The 22,062-nt window shown below is 40.0% G+C and overlaps 1 protein-coding gene across 1 annotated transcript; it reads left to right on the forward strand.

The window, feature by feature from the left end:
* On the forward strand, positions 1–21,393 carry CAAP1 (caspase activity and apoptosis inhibitor 1). Its single transcript, XM_074856415.1, has 6 exons — positions 1–168; positions 2,281–2,481; positions 4,026–4,110; positions 5,076–5,151; positions 16,054–16,127; positions 20,323–21,393. Exons 1-6 carry the CDS (start codon positions 37–39, stop codon positions 20,664–20,666), a joined length of 912 nt encoding a protein of 303 aa, XP_074712516.1. The 5' UTR covers positions 1–36; the 3' UTR covers positions 20,667–21,393.
* The last annotated feature ends 669 nt before the right edge of the window (positions 21,394–22,062 follow it).

The following is a 22,062-nucleotide window of genomic DNA, read 5'->3' on the forward strand; positions in this document are numbered from 1 at the left end:
CTGGGCGCGCGGATGTGACCGTCGCGGGGCGCGGCGATGCCGGGCCGGAAGTCGTCGAAGGAGAAGAAGCGGCGTCGCTCGCGTTCCTGCTGTCCGGAGGCGGCCTCGGGGCCGGGCAGCGGCGAGAGGAAGCGGCGGAGCACCGCGTCCAGCCGCGATGCCCTGGAGGTAGCGCGGCGAGAAGGGGCGGGCGTGGCTGCTGCTTCCCCCCTCCCGCCTCGGCGGGACGGGGCTCGGGCCCCCCCCTACCCGTGCCTCGGGGGCGCGACCCGCCTCAGCCGCGCGCGCGGTCTGTGGCGCTGTGGGGGCCGGCTGCGGGCGGGCAGGGTCGGGAGGCGGCCGGCGGCTGCGGCTGGCTCCTGTCCGGGCCTGCGGCACAAGCTCGGGGCCGGTGACGTTCAGTCAAAGCTTGCCGGCGCGCCGCTGCGCGGAGGGGAAGGCTCGGGCGGGCGGTGCCGTGGTGCTCCCCGTGCACGCCCGGGGGAGGCCGGCTGGTCTCTTCCCGGGGGTCAGAGATGGGGGGCACAGGCTCTGAGGTGACCCTGGTCGTGGCGCTCGTGCTTGCGGGGTTGTGACCCTCTTGCAGGAGGTGTTGGTGTGCCAGTACAAAAATTCGTATAACACGCACTCTCGAGTGAACTGCAGGGCCGTCAGACTGTATTTCTAGCAGTTTTTTTTAAACTGTAGAGGTCTTCTAATGATGTGTGGATGATACATTCTCTGATACAAAACCGACCGTTATTCTCAGAAGACCGTGTCATGCAGTGAATTGCATGCCCATTTCCTTCTTGTCAGGGTAGCTCTAAATTATGTGGTTAGTGATTTAATTGTACAGCAAATCGGAGAGATGGATTTCTTCTGCTTTAAAGCATGCTTTCATGTATAAGCAGCAGCTAGGTATTTACAGATAATATTTCCACTTCATATTTAAAAGTACTTTTTGCCTCTTGAAGCTTTTAAGATTTCCCATAGCATAAAAATGGTTTCAGTAACCAAAAATGTAGCTTTTGTAACACAGTTACCTTGTAAACTAAAACACTATTGGGAAGCTCAGAAGTTTGCCTCAAGGTGTACCTTTGTCATGGTTTAGACCTGATGAGCAATTGAGCACCACACAGCTGTTCGCTCATTCCTTCCTTCCTGGTGGGATGGGGAGGAGAAAATATAACAGAAGTCTTGGGGATGGAGATAAGGATGGAAAGGGCTCACTCACCTGTTATGGTCATGGGCAAAAGACAGGCTCAACTTGGGGAAGAAAAACCCCATCAATTTAACACCACCACCACCACTACTAATTTACCAATTAAAGCAGAGTAGGATAGTGAGAAATACAACCACATATTAAAAACACCTTCCCCCCACCCCTCCATTCTTAACATGCTCAGCTTTGCTCCCAATTTCTCTGCCTTGGGGAATGGGAGTTGCAGTCAATTCATCACACATTGTTTCTGCCGCTCCGCTCCCTCCTCCTCAGGGGGAGGACTCCTCACACTCTTCTCCTGCTCCAGCATGGGGTCCCTCCCACAGGACAGTCCTCCATCAACTTCTCCAATGTGAGTCCTTCCCACAGGCTGCAGTTCTTCATGAACTGCCCCAGCGTGGGTCCCTTCCCCAGGGTGCTGTCCCTCAGGAACAGACTGCTCCAGCCTGGGTCCCCCACGGGGTCACAAGTCCTGCCAGCAAACCTGCTCCAGCGTGGGCTCCTCTCTCCATGGGGCCACAGGTCCTGCCAGGAGCCTGCTCCAGCACGGGCTTCCCACGGGGTCACAGCCTCCTTCGGGCACATCCCCCAGCTCCGGGCTGGGCTCCTCCCCGGGCTGCAAGTGGAGATCTGCTCCACCATGGACCTCCATGGGTGCAGGGCACAGCTGCCTCACCATGGGCTGCACCACGGGCTGTGGGGGACTCTCTGCTCCTGGAGCACCTCCTCCCCCTCCTTCTGCACTGACCTTGGTGTCTGCAGAGTTGTTTCTCTCACATCTTCTCCTCACTGCAGGTTTTCCATCTTAAATACATTCGCAGAGGCGCAGCCACCATCACTAATTGGCTCATCCTTGGCCAGAGGTGGGTCGGACCTGGAGCAGGGGGAGCTTGGAGAACCTTCTCAGAGGGGCCACAGTTGTAGCCCCCTCCCCCGCTACCAAAACACTGCCACACACAAACCCAACACAACCTTGCAATTATGAAGGGAAAACTATTGCAAGCACAAATGAAGAGGTAAATTTCTTTCTCTAGTTCACTAGAAACTGTGAAAATTGTACTTGCTCTCCCTGATTTTAGGAAGCAAAATGCAGTGTGCCATCAGGAGAAAAAGTGGAAGAAGCTGAACAACCCAGTGATATAGAAGAAGGAGGATTAGACCTCAGTGTGTCACTCAAACCTGTCAGTTTCTACATCGCAGACAAAAAAGAAATGCTTCAGCAGTGTTTCTGTGTCATAGGGGAGAAGAAACTACAGAAGATGCTGCCTGATATTTTAAAGGTACTGAAATACACTTACTGTTTATATACTTTTTACAAGCTTGAATGCTTGTGTAACAAAGCTCGTTTATCTCTCAAGTTTAGTGGACTTCCAGCATAAAAGCTGCCTGTATATTTCTTAAAGATTATATCAAGTCTCTGAAAGTGAGACTTTTTAAAGATTTAATTTAGTTATTCCAGCTTACTCCTTTTTTCCACTGCTCAGCCATTGCTGAACTGTAGGCTGATCATTTTTATACCATCTGTCTGTACTGGTTAGTTAAATGCAAAAGGAGTTTCATAGTTGCATGGAGTAAATTCAGTAGTGTTGTTCACTAATAAATATGCTGATTTGTTAATAAAAGTTTGGTGTCTGTTTGTGTTAACTGAATTTCTTTGTATGGTATTAAATTAATGTCTGAGATAAGGCAGTAAAACCCCTTCTTGATAAACAGCTTCTGAAGCTGTAATTTCTGTGGACTTTAGTGACAGTATTGCTAGAGTCTTACTGGCTTAGAACATACGCTTTTTGAGTCTTGTGAATGGCAGGACTTGGTGAAAGTAAATTGGGCTAGCAGTCTGTACAGAAGAAGAGGCTGCAGGTGAAATGCCATTTGTGTGACGTTTGTTAATAGTTTAAAATTAAACACAAAAATTTTAATCATTATGAGCTATATTACTAATGTGAGGCAGGACTTCTTCATTTTAAATAGTGAATTAAAAATACAGTCCTATCCATTTCTTATCTCTGTGAGAAGAAAAGAGGTCTGGAGCAGCTGGAGGCAAAGGCATGACTGAGTTTTAAAGAAAGTTGCTTGGTGGTGTAGAACGAAACCTATAGTAGGGTCGTGAATGTTACAGTATGCTTAGCACTTCCTAATTTTGGTACTTGCATGTGGTACCATAGTTCATCTGGAACTGTAAAATTATCACTTCATTTCACCCAGAGGACACTTAAGTAGTGTGAAAGATGTGGAGGTAGCGGGAATATCCATAAAACCTGTGGCAGCATGTGGTATGTATAAAGCATGAGAAATGGATCACAATTTACATATTTCTTATGTTTTCTTTATTATGATATACAACTGTTGGTGTGTTGTCAACAGCACTGTTTGCTTCAGTGTGTGAACTTGGATTCAGCAGTTGGCTCTGGTCTTTGCAGGCTTAGTTATGTAATTCACCTGTTCCTGAGTGATGGAGAATTATGAATAATTAGGGCTACAGTTGCTTGCGGTTCCATGCTTCACACGTATGGCCCAGTATTTCTACCGCTCAGAGTTGTAGCTGCAGTGAAAACTCCAAGCTATAAGTCAAGTAACTGATAGTGTGTATTGCTTAATTTTTTAGCAAAGACCACGTGCACACACAGAGTTTTTGGTAGTTTTCAAAACTGAAACATCCCTGGTGTTCTTCAGCAGTTGCATCAATGCAGGTGAAAATAGGGAAGGGACTTGCAGTGTGAGATAACTCTTCATTCAGTATAGTTGGAATGCTGCTTACTGTTGATAATCACTCTGTCCTCAGAAATTTTTAGTAGCTCGTGGTCTGTCTTATCTGTCTTCTTAGAACTGTTCCATGGATGAAATCAAAAGGCTTTGCTTGGAGCAGTTGGAGCTGTTATCTGAAAAAAAACTGTTGAAGATACTTGAAGGTATGAATGAAACTTTTAGGCACCACTGTACACCAGAGACCAGTCTGCTTCTAAACTGGATTTTCACTCCATTTCTAGCTACTTATATATATATATGTACAGACTAATAAGTATATATTAGTGTGTGTATATATATGTGTATATACACATTGTCATAGTATATATATAGTGTGTAGGTATATATATGCTGATTTTGATCTTTTAAGCTTGAATGAAATCATCCATTGCTTTAGAAGCTATTAAACATACATTCAGAAAGCAGTAATATAAGCTGCTTTTCCTTAGTACCCAAACTAAGAACAAAGCTTTTGACGTGATGGAAAAAACAAAGCTAGGCATGTAGAAGTATTGTTTGAAATTCATTATTTTAGGTAAACTGACATTAAGTTACCTCCTGATTCTCTGCAGGAGAAATCTGACAAACTGCAATACCAGTTCAATTAGTAATTGCACTGAAGTATTCGGTGTAGTTAAAGAAATGTTGGTGAATCCCTCTGCTCTGCTGAGACACACAGTTCATGTACTGTGATTAAAGATACAACATTTCAGCTTTTCAGTATCTTACTGAACTTCCACTTGATACTTAAGGGCTCTAGAATTTTATTTGTAAAATACTGCTGTCTTCTCAATTAAGTGGAACTCTTTGAATCTTGAATGCTGCAGAGTGCCTTCTATTAATTCTGTCTCCTGTGATGTATTTTTAGCACCTATAGTATTGTACTAGCAATAGCTATTCTGTTTTTTTCATAATACAGTGAACTGAAGAATGCCAACCATGTTTCTAGCAAAAAACTCCTAAATAAGGTTTTTGGTTTTGACTAAGTCTAATTTTAGTACATCTGCTTTGACTGGGGAAAAAACTCTTATGCTGCTTGCAGTAGAATTAGTAATTAAGAGTAAACTTAACCATATAGCATTAATTATATTACCTGCCTAAATTTTCATGTTTGAAACTGTATATTTAGGCAAGATTGGAGCTGATTCTGATACAGACGAGGAGGCAGATGGAGGAGACAAGACTGGAGGTGAATCAGTCAGTCAGTGAGTAAAAGACAAAACACTTAAAAACTTAATTTAAGAATACTGAACAATGTAGGGATTTTTCATGAGAAATGAAAGACCCAATTGCTATATTCTTCATTATGTGATTACTTTAGTTGAATGACAATGAGCTGTGACTGCTAGCAAGCACTAAACTTACAAACATGTCTTTGTCACTTTACAGTATTAAATGTGGCTTGAGCACATAACTGTGTTTCATAGTGGTGTTACTGCCCATCAGTTGAGTTGTGGTAATTGAACATGTGCACACGCCTAGCCTGCAGTGGAAGGGAAGTATCACAGAATTGTCTAGGTTGGAAAAGACCTTGAAGATCATCCAGTCCAACCATCAACCCAACATTAACAGTTCCCAACTACACCATATCCCTCAGCGCTAAGTCGACCTGACTCTTAAACACCTCCAGGGATGGGGACTCCACCATCTCCCTGGGCAGCCCATTCCAACGTCTAACAACCCGTTCTGTAAAGAAATGCTTCCTAATATCTAGTCTAAACCTCCCCTGGCACAACTTGAGGCCATTCCCTCTTGTTCTATCACTTATTACTTGGTTAAAGAGGCTCATCCCCAGCTCTCTGCAACCTCCTTTCAGGTAGCTGTAGAGGGTGATGAGGTCTCCCCTCAGCCTCCTCTTCTCGAGACTAAACAACTCCAGTTCCCTCAGCCGCTCCTGGTACGACATGTGCTCCAGACCCTGCACCAGCTTCGTTGCCCTTCTCTGGACACGCTCGAGTCATTCAATGTCCTTTTTGTAGTGAGGGGCCCAAAACTGAACACAGTAATCGAGGTGCAGCCTCACGAGTGCCGAGTACAGGGGTAAGATCCCTTCCCTGTCCCTGCTGGCCATGCTATTTCTGATGCAAGCCAGGTTGCCATTGGCCGCCTTGGCCACCTGGGCACACTGCTGGCTCCTGTTCAGCCAGCTGTCAATCAACACTCCCAGGTCCCTCTCTGACTGGCAGCTCTCCAGCCACTCCTCCCCAAGCCTGTAGCGCTGCTGGGGGTTGTTGTAGCCCAAGTGCAGCACCCGGCATTTGGCCTTATTGAAACTCCTCCAGTTGGCCTTAGCCCATCGCTCCAGCCTGTCCAGGTCTCTCTGCAGAGCCTCCCTACCCTCGAGCAGATCAACACTCCCACCCAACTTGGTGTCATCTGCAAACTTACTGAGGGTGCACTCGATCCCCTCGTCTAGGTCATCAATAAAGATGTTAAACAGGAGTGGCCCCAAAACTGAGCCCTGTGGGACACCACTCGTGACCGGCCGCCAACCGGATTTAACTCCGTTCACCATAACTCTTTGGGTCCGGCCATCCAGCCCATCCAAGCCTCGAGCAGCCAGTTTCGCCAGGAGAATGCTGTGGGAAACGGTGTCAAAGGCCTTACTGAAGTCAAGGTAGACAACATCCACAGCAATATAGTTTAGGTTAACCCTTTTTCTGTGAGCTAAAGCAGGTTAAGTAACCCCTTCCCACTTAGGTCAGTGAATTGTGTGTTTTCAGTTCAGCTGAGAATCTTCCACTCTTCTTTTTGGTCCTTCATTCCTGCCCCAATTGAAGCAGCACTGACACTCACCAGTTCCCATGTTCTCTGTTAGGGATGTTGTAGAATGTCTAGAGTTTCTAGGACAGAGGCTTCTGGTTTCTTATTCTTAGGTTGGCATCTGTCAGTTTTGTAAAGGCCAACACTTTTTAACCTTTTTTTTAAAGTACTTGTCTGTTTTCTAAAGACAAGTCTTGTGTAGCATGTTACTAAGTCACTTCTTTATCGAACCGGTTAACTCTTTCTGACAGTTTCTATGAAAGTAGTGAAGGGGAAAAGAGTCACTAGTTATCACCCACAGTGCATCAAATTTTATGAGTCTAACTTGCTTGTAGAAGACAAAATAACAAGCTCTTCTGTTTTTGTTGCTGACCTGATTACAGCTGGTCCACAGATTCCATGCACAAACTTAATAAACCTCAGACGATACAAGACAATACACCAGTGTTGGGCAGATTAAAGTACCCCTTAGCTGCTGATGTGGTTAGTTCATCTAGACCTACTAAATAGAAACAAATAGATGGGAAAGGTAGTGGCAGTAATCCAAATTTCACGTTCTGGTCAGTATTTTTGATTTAACAGAGACCTGGTTTCTGATCCTGTCTTTGATTCAGAACAAGTTTTGAAGTTATTGAATGATTTTCTTTGATCACATCTCATTGTACGTCATGCAAATATTCTAGAAAATGGAGTGATACTAAGTTAAGTGACATTTCAGTTTTTCTCATGTGGTACAGTTTTAATATCCCCTGACACTGTTTCTTCTAGGATTCCATTTGGAGCTGATTTGTGACTGTATTCCCACCCTTTGCTATTTCTTGCCTACGTAATCTGTGAATGGTGTCAGTATACCATTTATGTGGACTAACTTTCTTATTTTGGACATTTCCCTCTGCTGGCTATTTTAAAGAACAAATAAAAAATTCAGTAACTGCAAAGTACACTAAATATCATGTCTCTTTATGTAAAGAAGTCTCTGTTAAGTCATTGATATTTTGCCAGTGAATTTAATAGAATGAGAAGACAAACTTCTTGTTTAAGGAAACTGAAAAATGCCCCAGGATTTTGATTTCTGGAGAAATGATATGACTTTTTTTTTTTAAGGCCTAATTCACAAACTCTTCACTGTTGCAAAACATGTGAAGTGTTCTTCATCTTAAAGAGGCATGGAGGGATTAGTGCTGCTAGATTTTAGGAAGGCAGTTCTGTGTCTGTAAGGTGTTTCAAAGCTACTGTTGAGACTTGTATTTATGACATTCAGCTGCAGTAGATTGAGTGAAGTCTTGCTTATATGCAAATAAAATAATGTTTTGAGCTAGTGAAAACCTAAAAAGGGGAGATTGTTATTGTCAATTAATGAATAAAACAACAAACTAAGGAAACCAAGCAGGATTTACCATTTTTTAACTAGCAGGTATCTGAAGACACTTAACAACCCACTTGCTCATGTCAAGTAGGAAAGACTCAGCAAAACAGTTTGGAAGTCTGTGGTTTTTACACTGTATAGTTAATATTCCAGGCATAAGCTGTGAGTGAACCAAAGTGAGTTGGTGTTGCTTCCATTTTCTCATAGCTATGTTGGAGTACAGCACAATTAAAACTGACCAAGTTCTTTAACCATGGCGACAGTTACCAAAACCTGATAAAGCTAGGTCACCTTATGTTGCTGATGAGAAAGATGTGAGCAGTAACTGACAGCAAAATCAAGAAAAAATTGTGTTTAAAAAAAGTAAAAGAAACTGAGAGATGTTGATCAAAGTTGTAGAGTGGATTGCTTCCTTTGTTGAACAGAATGGTTAAGGTGCTGCTGGTTCTTGTATTTCTATCTCCATCCTGATAGTTTTGTATTTCAGACCCCTCCAAAGTGGCCAGACAAGATACATTGGTGTAGGAATTGTGGCTGTTCTTGTACTTTTTAATGCAGTGGGTTAAAAATAGTATGCTACACACATGGGTGCTATCTCAGAACCTTGGCTCATAGGTTCAGCTGTGTGCTAGCTTTGGCAAAAAAACAAAAAGGGAAAGCTATTTGGATGATAGAGAAATAAGGGGATAGGAAGAAATAGATGAAATGAGGAAAATTAAGGTTTTATATTAATCATTAAGCACAATGCTCAGTAAGTAGAGCAATATTATAGTTTTACAACTGTAAAATGTCACAAGCCCTTTTTACTGAACAGTAAATCTTTGTGCATTTAGGTTAACTTTTTTGCAACCTGTGTGTAAATAAATCTAAATGCAAGTTTGCAAAACTTCAGAAAACTGTGTTCTGGCCAGAACAGCAACAAGTCAGTCAGTAGGCAGGGAGGCTAAAGATGCAACAATGAAGAAATAGTGAAAACTGTGTTGCTAAGCTAGACTTTGGTTGTTTGTAATCATGAATATGTTTTTAATTATCATCTGAGTTTAAATGAGTGAATTTGTTTGCCCTGGGAAGAGAAAATACTTCAGAATGAAAAAGGCAGTTTGTTTATTTGAATTCTCACTGTTGGTTCTTCCTGGTTTGTCTTCATTGCGTGTAGTTTTCTTGTAAATGACTAGTTTTTTCTGCATTCTCTTAATGATGCAACATAAAAGCTTTTTTGTTTTAAATCCAACTGGTCTTAGTTGTTTTCATGAACATGTAAACATGGGAAGGGAAAATGTGAATAACAAGTCCTACTGTAGTAAAAAAACTTGTTAACTGATTGGAAAAATCAGTCTGTTTTTTATCCTTTTCTTAAAAAAAAAATTCAACAAACTTATACTGTCAGCAGTATTTGTATATCAGTAGAAATCCAGAAAGCTTAAATCAATACATCTGAAGTAATTTCAAGTGTATCAAAATATACAGGCTTTCTTAGAAGGGTATAGTTTGTACAGTGTCTTTTTTTTCTTTTCCCAAAATAGACAAATGCTTATCTGTCTCTAAAGACCTGCTTCCTGTCTGTACCATCTAAAAGTAGCAGGGATTTAGAGAAGTTTCTCCAGGTACAGGGAAGATTGCAAAATTCAGATCTGTCTGAAGCTTTTGGATGTAATTGTAAATTGAACCTTTTTCTGATGCACGTATCCTCATTCTGCCACCTGAATTGGAAGTTCTGAGGCTTTTCCTAAATGGCATCTGTGTAAAAGCTTCACATGCTTCCATTAGCATTTAAAACACTTGCTCTGTTATTTTGTCACATCATCTTTTGAGTAGAACACTAGAAATCCTGAAATAAGCATGCAGAAGAACTGAAGAAGCAGGGCCTCTGTTTGCCAATAACTGGAAATTGCTGTTATGATAGATACGCTTAATAACTTGTGAGCTTTGTGTAGATTTTTGACTCTGCAGTTCTAGGATTTTGTTACTGTTTCTGTGTTACTGTCTGCAGTGGAATACCATTAAACTGATAGAACTGCTGTATACCAAGCTTCCAACTAAGTGACAGATACTTAATTGAAAGGAGTTGGCCAATTAATGTTCTGCAAAAACCAAGTAGGCATTTTTCTCATTTCATTCAAAAGGTATTAGCATGTTCTTGAGCTATATGTTTCCTCTTCCCTGAATTGTCTCTTTATTCACCAACAAAAGAACTGAAAGTAAATTATTTGCTGTAGTAATAAAACATGTATTAAAAGAGCAAGTGTGCTAATATCAGTGATCATATGTTCATGTATATAATGTAAATGATCTTTGCTTTGAAAATCTACTGTGCTTACTTTTTTCACTGTGTGAAAATTTGCAGTTTAATATTAGCTCTTTCAAGAGTTTATAGGGTTTTTACTGCTTTGAGTCATGAGTGGAGTTTTTGTTGTTTTGTTTTAGGAAGGTTAGCAATCTAAAAGCTTGCCTTGTTTTAACATGTTTTGCTCCTGAGTATTGGGCTGGTCACAAGCATGCAATTGCCAACTGATTTATCTCTTTGGGATGATTTGGTTATCTTCATCATTTGGAATCATTGACAGAATAGGCTACACAAGTCACTGAACAGATACGTTTAGCATTTGGCGTCTCTTCACTGTCTTCTGTTCTCATGGTGTCCTCAAACTTCAGTTGTAATCAGACTAGACTGATGGACCTTTCATAGTTCATTAAACTATTTGATTAACATCTGCCATTTGGGATACCTTTCCTGAGGAGCAGTACTTTGCAAGGACTCTTTTTTTTTTTTTTTTAATTGCTTGCTGTTAATTATTTTAGTTGCTGTTTGTCATGGAAAAGTACCCTTGTAAAAAAATTGGCAGGAAGCTTACAGGGACTTGGGACTTCTAGTAATATTTTTTTAGACTCTAGACTGCAAACCCAAATTTTAATTTAGGAAGGTACATCATCTTTATGTCAAGAGTAGCAGAGGTACTGATTTCAAGCCTCATTCCAGAGATTTGGGTGAATGTTTCTTAACGACAGTTAAAAGCCCTGTAGGGAAAGTAACATCATCACTGTATCTCATGTTGTCAGTCTGTCTTCTAGTCCAGTATGTTAAGATTTTTTTTTGTGTCAGAAAACTTTCCCTGCTGGTCTCCAACCCCAGTTACTATTGAAGCTTGGAATCTCAGCCACCAGTATCACAGTGCTATTGTCTTAATCCTTAGCCATTCACTCCTCTGACCAGTACACTTTGCCTCACCAGTGCTGCTGTTTTACCTCGCTCTGCATAATCTGCTGGAGTGTGGTACCAGATCACCCTCAAACTCGGATTTCTTTGACAGCTGTGCAGATTCCTGAGAGTAATAGATTCTGTACAGATTCCATGTGCATGAGCCCAGGTAAGCACTGCACTGGTGTGCAGCACGCCAACATGAAAAGCTAGCATAGGACAGATTTAAATTTACAGAATTTGTCACCAACAAACTGTAATACTTAGCTTCTTTCTGCTGAAAAGAACATACTTTGCAAATGTTGTTCTATTTAAAAAAAAAAAAAGAATGCTGAGTTTATCTCTTGGAACAGTGACTTTGAACTTAACTGCCATCCTGGTCGAGAAGTATCTTTAAAGACTGATGAAAAGAGGGAGCTCCAAGTTACTGTGGTCACATGAAAGAAGAGAGTATTACATTTGTATACCTTAATTTGTATGCCTTAATTTTAGATTAGCATAGCTTCTGCTCACGTTGTTTGGAGACATGATGTTGTGCTACCCTTTTGTAAATCTATACTGCAGTATAGATAATTAGGAAAAAAGCATTTCTTATTAACAAATTAAAACAACGTTGACAAGTTGAGAGCAAAACTGAACAGTGAACTGAAATGCTTCTGCTTGGCCACAAGATGGTGCAAAATGACCGCCTATAAAATGAAGTAGTGAAGGTTCACCAGAAATACAGTCCAGTCAATTCTGAGAGTAAAATGTGCCGTAAAAGTACTTTTGGGTTCTAAAAATTCTTTTGCTGACAGTAGGTAGTATTTAAAGGAATGTAGTTTTGCTGTAATCAGTGATAGTGTCAAGGCAGCAGGAAGAAACTTTACAACAAGTTTTGATGTGTGATTTTCAGTTGATAATTTATTTTTATGTAGCTGTTAAAATGGGTATAGGTAATTTCACAGCCAGTGTTTGAACCATAGTAGTCAGTCTGAGTTTTCTGTCAAAGGAGTGATTATAATATCTCAGTAAAGTTTGGCACATGCAAGATCAGACTTTCCAAAGTGACACATTGCTGACTACTTAGTTCAAAATGATGAAGTGTGTGTGTGAGGAAGGATGGGGTAGGGGCAGCCTAAGCAGCTTTTGCTCTTAGTGTTGAGGAGGGTATACACAACCTTATTTTGGTCACCAGTTGAGTGACTAATAAATTGTTAGGAGTTGCTTAAAAAAAAAAAAAGTGGATTCTTCCAGATCTGTTAACCAGTAGCTGGTCTCAGATCCATTGCTCTGCCCAGGTGCTGGCACTCAGACATGCAAGCCCACAAGGTTTGCATCCCCACTGCAGTTGCTGCTCAGACATCCTTGCTCAAACAGGCCTCTCTGATAGCTGGTGCAGACCTATGATTGTCCCCAGTTGCTGACACTCAGACTGTTGATCTCTTGAGTGTCTAGTGGAACTATGGTCCCTCAATTTGCCTACTTGCAGACCCTGGTCTTTTGGGAATTTTGCCTCTGATCTTATAGTCTGTTTGGTATCCTACATGCTGGCTAGACAAGCCTGAGGTTTGCTGGTGAATTACAAGCATCTGCATACACACTGATGCATGACATTGACATTCTCCAAGGAAGTCGGACATTTTTCATTCTGTCTGGTTTCTGTCAGCACAATCTTGCAGACCCCTATGACCTATGGTACCCTTTCAGTTGCTGGCACTTCACACATGTGTATATATATGTGCATATATACAGAGATTAAGTGTCCTCTCATTTGGAAAAATAGTATAGCAATAGAGTTCATTAAGAAGGCAGGACAGACTGTAGTGATCAGGTCCAGGGCTTGGCCAGACAAGTGTACTGACCAACAACATGGTTTTGCTCTACTGGCCCTTTATCTTCTTTTTTTTACCCCATGATTGTTCTTTCTCAATGTGCCTTGGTCTCTCCCTTTTCCCACCTTTGGTTCTTCCTCTAAACATCCCATGCTGCCTTACATGTTCCTACACTCCCCTTAAAAACATCCACCAATATGTTTTATGCAATTCTGGAATCCTCTTCCCCAGCATTCTATACAGACCCTCATGCTCCTGTAGACAGTAACACCCTTCAGCCTGTAAGGTGGTTTCTCTAGCTGACTGCTCTTACTAGGTTTCATTCACAGGAAATGGGCTGGTTGCTCTCCTTTCACAACCCTAGCAGCAACTCAGGCAGGGTGATCCCTCTGCACTGATGAATTTACTAGGGTTCTCTGCTTCTCAGTGGACCTTTGTGCTTATGGTGACTCACCATTTAAACACATAACTTAATGGACAGGACAATACAACAGAGAACTGAGTGGGATAAACTTTGGCAAGTGACAGGAGAGCAAAACCTGAAATTTGTGGGAAGGTGTGCTGTGACAGCGTCATGGATAAATTGAGCTGGTGATCTGTGCTGGCATCTGGCCTAACCCCACCCAGTAATATAGGTAGGTGGGGAAATGTTGCTAACCAGGAGTCTGGCACTGTCTCAAAGCAGAGGTCCAGTTAGTCTTTGGTCCTAAGCTGTGGCCTAGAGCCTGGCACTGAGAGTGCTGAGAAGGTGTTTCCTCTCGGGTAGACTGTACAGGCTCACTGGAGTGGTAGTTGGGGTGTGTCTTGGTTAACTCTGGCCATATGGGAGTCTGTATGAGTGCAAAACTTTTCCTCACAGCCTATCCTCTGCTCGATCTGCTTGGTTGCAGAAAGCTGGGGATGAGCCTCTTTAATCAAGTAATAGGTGATAGGACAAGAGGTAATGGCCTCAAATTGTGCCAGGGAAGGTTTAGACTAGATATTAGGAAGTATTTCTTTACAGAACGAGTAGTTAGGCGTTGGAATGGGCTGCCCAGGGAGGTGGTGGAGTCCCCATCCCTGGAGGTGTTTAGGAGTAGGGTCGACATAGCACTGAGGGATAAGGTGTAGTTGGGAACTGTCAGTGCTAGGTTAACGGTTGGACTAGTTGATCTTCAAGGTCCCTTCCAACCTAGATGATTCTGTGATCCACTTAACATGACATTACTATGTTTGATTTGTTACCTGGTGTGCCTTTTTCCCCATGACAGCAGGAAGCTTGAGACTCTGGTTAACATGTCTCAACCATCACATACAGCAGACCTAATTTTATTTGTTGAATCTCTGGGATTATTTTATATCTAACAGGTGGGGGCAGTAATCTATTTTGCAACACCTCTGGCCTTTGTAGTAGAAGACTGATGACTGTAATAGAAAATAAATGAGCAAACTCTCTGTGAAGAGGCAAAGTTTAAATAATTTTCTGGTGTGGTTAGCCATATATACAGAACTTCCCACTCAGCATAGCTTTTTGAACATCTAGTTTGTATCCATTCCTTCTCTTTCAGCCCTGACTTGGAATGGAAAGTCCAACAGAAATTAAAACGTTGGGAGAATAGTTCTTGAGTTGACCAAGTAGGAAGGCAAACTAAAAGGATACATACCACTGAGTTCTGAGAAAAATGCATCACAGTAAATAGTCTGTTCCCAGTTTGTTTAATGGCATTGGACAGTATGTTTCTCTTTCCTTGCTTAAGGTGTAGAACATTTAAAAACCTTTCTTTCAGGTGCAGCTACACATTTTCCTTAATCAGTTACTGCATGCTACCATACTTATGTTGCAATGTTTACAAAAAGTGGGAGAAACAGAAGAGTCTGTTGGTTTGTAACCTTTGCTACTACAGAAAAGGAAATAGCAATCAAAATAACTCTGTCTGTCAGACCAAGATGGCAAGAAATATTACGGTGTTCTCCCTCCTGACATAGCCATTGGACACCTGAAAAAAATCTGTCTTTGAGAGCATGGGGAAAATAGATCTGTATTCAATTTTAGGAAAAGCTTTCAGGCCATTACTGAAAAACAAGTTGTTAAAATAATTATATTTACATTTGTGATAACAGAATACTGCTATCCTTTTTCTAGTGCTGTTCAGCTCCCACAGTCAGGATAGTTGCATTGATTCCATATTAATATGTATGAAACCAATGCCCCGCTGACATTCAGGGTATGAAATTGGCAATTCTACTGTCAAAATGCTCACTAAACATGGCAGTTGCAGTCTTCAGTGATTCTGTGTCCTTTTGCTTTCCTTCTTCCTGTGTATTTCACAGTTTGTGTAACTAGTGTGTGTGAAATGTGTGAAGGATATGAGCATTTCATAGAAGTATCTTGTCTTTATTCCTTGTATGAAGCGGTTGTAACCTTACAAATCAAGGGTAGAAATCTTTAAATAGAAGAAACAGAGTAATACAGATACTGAATACACTTTAACGGTTGAGTTGCATTTCTTTTTGAAAAGTGTCCCTTTGTGAAACTATGAGATTGTGATGTAGGAGAGGTTGATGGTGGTGGGGTGATGGTAACTTCATGAAAATAGCTTCTTAATTTCAAAAGAAAACACTAAATAGTACTTGCAACTGAAACTATAGATTTTTCAAATCATTTAATTGTGTGACAGTTTATTCTTCATTCTAGAGAAAAGCTTGGGGAGAGGCTACCCAAATTTTGGGGAGGATTGTTATTCTGAAAGGCTAGGGTGTAGTGGAAATAATTACTTCATCCTTGTGTATTGCTAGGCAAAGCAATAAAAAAGCTCATTCTCAAGTGCTTAGATTAGCACTCTGTATGTTCCTTTTGCCTTTATTCATACTGTAGTTGGCCTGTTGGCCTACCACCACATAATTTCTTTAGTTAAAGTCAATGTTTCTTAAAAAAGTTCTCTTAAATTATGAAAGATGTAGATTAAAATGTCTTCTTATTTGTTTCTAGACAGGACAACAGTATAGACTCTACTTCTTCTCTCAGAGAAGACAACAAGCTGGAAGGTCAGGAATCAAAACAAGGTATGTAGTAGAGAAAGCTGAAACTGTGTTTTCTTCATGTTGGGCAGTGACTAATTTCAGATAACTGATAGCTCTCTCTTGAACAGTAGCTGCAATCACAGAGAAATCATTTTAGAAATCAGCTGGTGTAGGGTTACAACCTCTCCCCTGGGCCCAATTGCAGAAAAGGAGAATGTTGAAGAAGACATTGTAGGAACTTTGGATTCTTAATTCTATGAGACTGGAGAGTTTTTTTGTGGCTAGAAGCAAATTGCAGCTCTTCAAAGTTTGCTAGTTTAGCTTCTGGAACATGACTGAAGCTCTTGCAGGGCTCACATGGCTCTTCATATCTAGTTTTTCAGCTGAAGAGGAATTTCAGTCATTTCGGGTTTTTTGGTATATAGGTAATTGCTAATACTGCTATTACCATTTGCTGAATTCTTTGAGATTCAGTCATACTTTCTGTTGAGATGATTATAAGAGCCTACAGTACTGTTTTGACATTCATAGAAATCCATTGTTATAATTGTTTGCTAAAGGACTGCTGGTAATTTAATAACTTTGTTCAGTCTTCATATATAATACCTTGCTTTGATTGTGCAGAGCTAAGGTCCAGAGGAGTGATGCTTAACACCCCCCGCTCCTGATAACTAGCTTATTTTACTTGAAGTCAGTGCCAGTAGAAGTAAACATTCAAATCTTTGAATCTCTGAGGACAAACGTTTTGTCTTGTATATTTTCTCTTTTTAAATGCAAAAATATAGTGAATGAGACATTCAGATACTACAGTGATTGGCAGAATAGAAAATGCAAAAGCAGGTAAGTTAGTGTACATTTGAGTAACTGCTGTGTAAGGAAAGAGTTTTCTTAACCTGCAGCAGTATTTGTTTTATTCCAGTTATTAAATCAGCACCACATAACAACTACTAGTATTATTTCGTGCATGAAGCACTAGAATTGTGGGTGTTTCTGTCTCAGTCTCTTTATTTTCATTTGGACTAGCTGTATACAGTAACATCAGAAATAGCTTTTCCAATCAAAGTGTGTCACAAATTCTTATAAGCTATAGTTCTCTTCTGCAAAGATCTAACACTATTTACTTCCTGCAGCTCCTATTTCACAATGCAGATGTTGTCTAAAAGATGTCTCTTGGAATAACTTTGTGAAACATTTTTTATTTTAGTGAGGGGAATTAAATGGAGAAGGAAAGGGTTCAATAAAAGCATCAAAACATTTAGAAGCAGGTTGCTGTGGCTTTGTGAGGAATGCTTTAAATGTTGCTTGTTGTACCATATGGAATGACCTTACAACTGAGAGGTTTCCTGCAGATCTTTTCCATTTTTGTATTAACAAAGGGAATTGATGACTGTTGCAGGTGATTCCTTCATTGTTGTTTTTTATGACTTAATCAACTAGAGTATCATGATGGCTTTGGGCTATAACAGTGGCTCCACTCAAGATGTTAGCTTTAAAGAGCTTTTGAGAATATCAATATAGATTAAAAAATATAACTCTGATCATTCTGCTGAGCTGCAGCCTGTGATGCTATGGGAAAAAAGAAAAGAGGATAAGTAAAACGGATAAAATAAAATTAAAAAATGGAATTAAGTGTGCTAAAACGAATTTCACAACTGTAGCTGAAGGAAAAAGTAGAAGTTATCAAAATGAAAAAAATAATGAGAAATGTCAACCATGATCTTTATTACTGTGTAAAATTACAACTGCAAAAGAGGGAAATAAAGCCCTAATTAAATCTAATTAAACATTTGTAGGCCAGTCAGCTTGTGTGAAAACTGTATTATACAATTTTGGTGGCTCCAAATTCTGAATGAAACCCAAGGTGCCTTTGCCCAGCTCCCTGGTCCATACTAATTCTGAGACAGACATGAATGACTGTTAATGTTTTGTTTCTGCTTAGTATGTGACCAATACCAAAAGGAATTCTGTTGTGGGTTGACCCCAGCCAGCAGTAGGCACCCACCAGCCTCTCAATTACTCCTCTCCCAGTGGGGTGGAGGAGACAATCAGAAGAGCAAAAGCCAGAAAAACTTATGAGTCAAGATAAAGACAGTTTAATAAGTGAAACAAAAGTTGTGTACTGAAGCAAAGCAAAATAAGGGGTTTATTTACTACTACCCATTGGCAGCCTGATTTTTTTAGCCACTTCCTGGAAAGCAGAGCCTCAGCATGCACAACAGTTACTTGAGAAGACAAATGCCATAACCATGGACAATCCCTCTTTCCTCCTTCTTTCCTTGAGCTTTTATTGCTGAGCATAATGTCGTGTGGTAGAGAATATCCCTTTGGTTAACTGGGCTCAGCTGTCTTGGCTGTGTATCCCTTCCCACCTCTTGCCCACCTCAGCCTACTCCCTATGGGGTCAGAATGAGAAACAGAGACAGCCCTGAGGCCCTGCAACTTCAACACTAGCACTGGTGTGTTGTCAACACTGTTTCAGAAACAATTTCAATACACAGCATCTTGAGCAAAAAAGCCAGTGATAGGAAGATAATTAGTTAAAGGTATTAAAATCATAGGTCCCTGCTGTGTTAGATTACATTATAATTTTTTTTTTTTTATAGTTTGATGTCAGCAAGATTCTGATTGACTGATACTAAAAAAGAACAATTCACAGAGGAACTACTTGCTTCGGTTTCCAGTATATTGATTGTGTTGTTGTTGATGAGCAAACCTTGCAAATCAGTACTTCTAGCCCTGCAGATTTGAGGTTCAGGAACCAAAGGTATGGATAAAACTAGCAATTCCAAAAAAAATTAACAGGTGAAAGGGAACCTTTTAAAGCCAGATGTCAACACAGTAATTTCAAGAATCGGAGAGTCACAGAATTGTTTAGGTTTGAAGGACTGTTTTGAGATCATCAAACCCAGTGTGCCTGCTCAAGCAGGTCAGCTAGAGCAGGTTGCTCAGGACCACATGCTATTGAGTTTTGAATAGGTGCAAGGATGTAGACTCCACAACTGCTCCAGTGTTTGACCACCCTCACTATAAAAAAGTCTTTACATCCATTCAAATGGAATTTCCTGTGTTTTAGTTTTTGCCCATTGCCACTGGTCCTTTGCATGTGCAGTACTGAGAAGAGTTTGGCTCCCTTGTCTTCATGCTCTCCCATACTTTTAAAGGAGAATTAAAAGAAAATTATAAAAGCCAGGTTTGCAATACTGTCTGAATATATATTAAATAAAGAATATTTTTGATGTGTTAGAGGATCATTATAGACTAGCTTACATGAGAATGCAAACTTTGAATCTTCATGGTAAGAAATGATCTGTATTTCAGAACCACAGATCTTTAGCTCTAAACCCTCATTATTAACAGGGTACAACAGCCATACCTTTGGATGGTGGTACCACCAAAAGCAATTATAAAACCTTTAGAATCAGTAGCTTTACCATCATCTGACTATAAATTACTCATTTTAAGCAGGAACCAATCCTACTGTCAGTTTCCACAAATACAAAGATTGATGAAGGACTAACGATTTCTGTGGCCAGTGTGTCAAAAGCAGTGGTCACTCTGTAGCCAAATTCTGAGAACAGTTAGTCACGTTCTGTTAAGAGTTTAACTTTTATTGCACTGCTGCTTCTAATTATTTGGTTTTTTAAATAAACAACTTTTAGCCAGCATTAAAGGCCAATGCCATAACTTTCTCTGTGTTTTTACTGAGTCAAACACATCTAAAATACTTGTGATAGATTCTGAATAGTTGCACTATAAGTGGAGTTTCTATTCATTTTTAGTACTGTGCCTGACTGTACTGTCCCACTCCTTTTAAAGTACATAACGGTTTTAAAGTGTCACTTTTAAAATTGCATTTTGAAAACTAAGTTTACCTTAAATATAATAAACAATAATCAATTTTGCACTGCAGAGGCTTCCTTGTGATATAAAACTTTATGACATTATAATTAGGAATAGATCATGTAACTCTATAGGATGGAATAAGTTTTCCTGGTACTGCTGCTTTGCTATACTGCATGTTATTCTAAATTGGCATAAAAATGCATTAACACTTGTTGGAATTAGATCAGCCTCAAAAGTTTGAGGAGAAAAAGAAGAGTAATTAGTTGTCTTAAATTCATAGATCTTTTTGCCATTCTTTTCATCTGCAGAGAAATACTAAGCAGAAGTGATTTTGTAAGTTGAAAGAAAAATGTTTCTGTTAGGCAGCTATGTGATTGTTATGTTTGTGTTACAGGCAAGGGAGAAGATAGTGATGTTCTCAGCATAAATGCAGATGCATATGATAGTGACATAGAAGGCCCATGCAATGAAGAAGATGGCCCAGATGTGCAAGAAAACACTGTCAGAAGTGGAGCCAGTCAGATTGATGACCTTCAGAAGGACATTGAGAAAAGTGTGAATGAGATACTGGGACTGGCAGAGTCCAGCCCAAAGGAGCCCAAAGCAGCAACCTTAGCTGTTCCTCCATCAGAAGATGTTCAGCCATCAGCACAGCAGCTGGAGCTTCTGGAGCTCGAGATGAGGGCCAGAGCTATTAAGGCTCTAATGAAAGCTGGTGATGTAAAAAAACAGCCCTGAGAATGTTTAGATTAAGTTTTCAGTATTTGTTTTGAAGGATGTGGTGTCTGTTCTCTTCAGTGCTAAAGTATATTTGGGTTGGGTATGACATTCCTCATTCAAACTCTATTGTGTATCCTGATTAGTGGCTTAAGCCATCGGTAGTTTGTTTCATTGCCTTTAGTGTGCTGCTTTCATGACATGCACAGAGTGGTTTGATGCTTCACTGAGATCAGGTCTCTTTGTGCTGGGTTATCTCCTCAAGGAGTCACACAATGTATAGAGCGATGCCAGGAACCTGGTGCCTTGCAGAAAGGTTAGGAGAATCAAGGTCTTTATAACCCCAACTTGTTAAACTACTTGAGAAACTCGATTTATATGTACTTCATTAAAAATACCATTTTGAAAAGATCTTTTGTTGTGTGACTGCCTTCAGCGGTCTGTGATGGGATTTAGATTGCTTATTTCTCCTTTGGGCCCAGCTCGTCATAATGTGGCTATTCTGGTTAAAATGAATCATGATTCACTTAAAAACATATTTAATTTTTAGAAAGTTGAATTCTTAAAGGGAGGGATTTTTTTCCTTTCAAAGAAACAGTTGTACCATGTTATTTTCAGAGTTATGAAAGTGCCTGGAAGTGACAAATACTAGAGTTTTTATACTGTTGATTATGTAATTTTGTCACTCTTCTTCACTGTTTATCTTCTGTGTCATAACTGAAATAAAGAAAACAGAGTTTTTTCTTGACTGTGAAGTTTTTTTGTTGAAAATCTGGCATAATATTTAGGGCAGTGCAGCAAATCAAACTATTTAGAAGACCTTGAATATTTAACTGAGGTAGTCATTTTATGACCCCTGTAAATAGGAAAATCCAGCTAATTTCAGTATAAATGTTTTTTAAAGAAGGCATTTAATTTATTATATCGGGTTTTAAAAGAATAATTCTATTATCCATTTGAAGAATATTTCTTTGTAAGTAAATTGTATTATAAGATTAATTTTCCTGCTATGATTTCTTACAACAATTAAAATAATTCTGATTTTGTTTAGAATTAGTGCTGGTTTTATATTTGACTGCTAAACAAATGCATATTAAAATATTTGTGTGTGTTTGTTTACATATACGCACACAAGTAGATTTTTTTTTTCAAAGTATGAAGTTTAAGAATGTGGTCATTGTTAAGTAAAATGATGTATTATATATTGTTAGTCCTGATTTTCTGTTAGTTGTTATGTAGAAAGCAAATTAGACACTTTGCAACAGCAGCATAGGTAATTTCCACATGCCATTTTGTAATGTTACTGCAGACCTTGTTCTACTCAAATATTATGACTTGAATTCTCTTGCAAGGTTTTTAATTTTCTTTTTCTCCTTCCTTTTTTTTTCTTTTTTGTCCTTTATTATCTCTTTTCCTT

This window comes from Strix uralensis, chromosome Z (genome assembly GCF_047716275.1).
Source record: "Strix uralensis isolate ZFMK-TIS-50842 chromosome Z, bStrUra1, whole genome shotgun sequence".
In the NCBI taxonomy this organism is placed as follows: Eukaryota; Metazoa; Chordata; class Aves; order Strigiformes; family Strigidae; genus Strix; species Strix uralensis.

What these genes read in the sequence shown, in the direction of transcription:
- CAAP1 (XM_074856415.1), top strand. Translation starts at nt 37, where the DNA reads ATGCCGGGCCGGAAGTCGTCGAAGGAGAAGAAGCGGCGTCGCTCGCGT. An exon ending in CCAGCCGCGATGCCCTGGAG is followed by an intron (nt 169 to 2,280) that starts GTAGCGCGGCGA and finishes CCCTGATTTTAG; the next exon opens with GAAGCAAAATGCAGTGTGCC. An exon ending in TGCTGCCTGATATTTTAAAG is followed by an intron (nt 2,482 to 4,025) that starts GTACTGAAATAC and finishes CTGTCTTCTTAG; the next exon opens with AACTGTTCCATGGATGAAAT.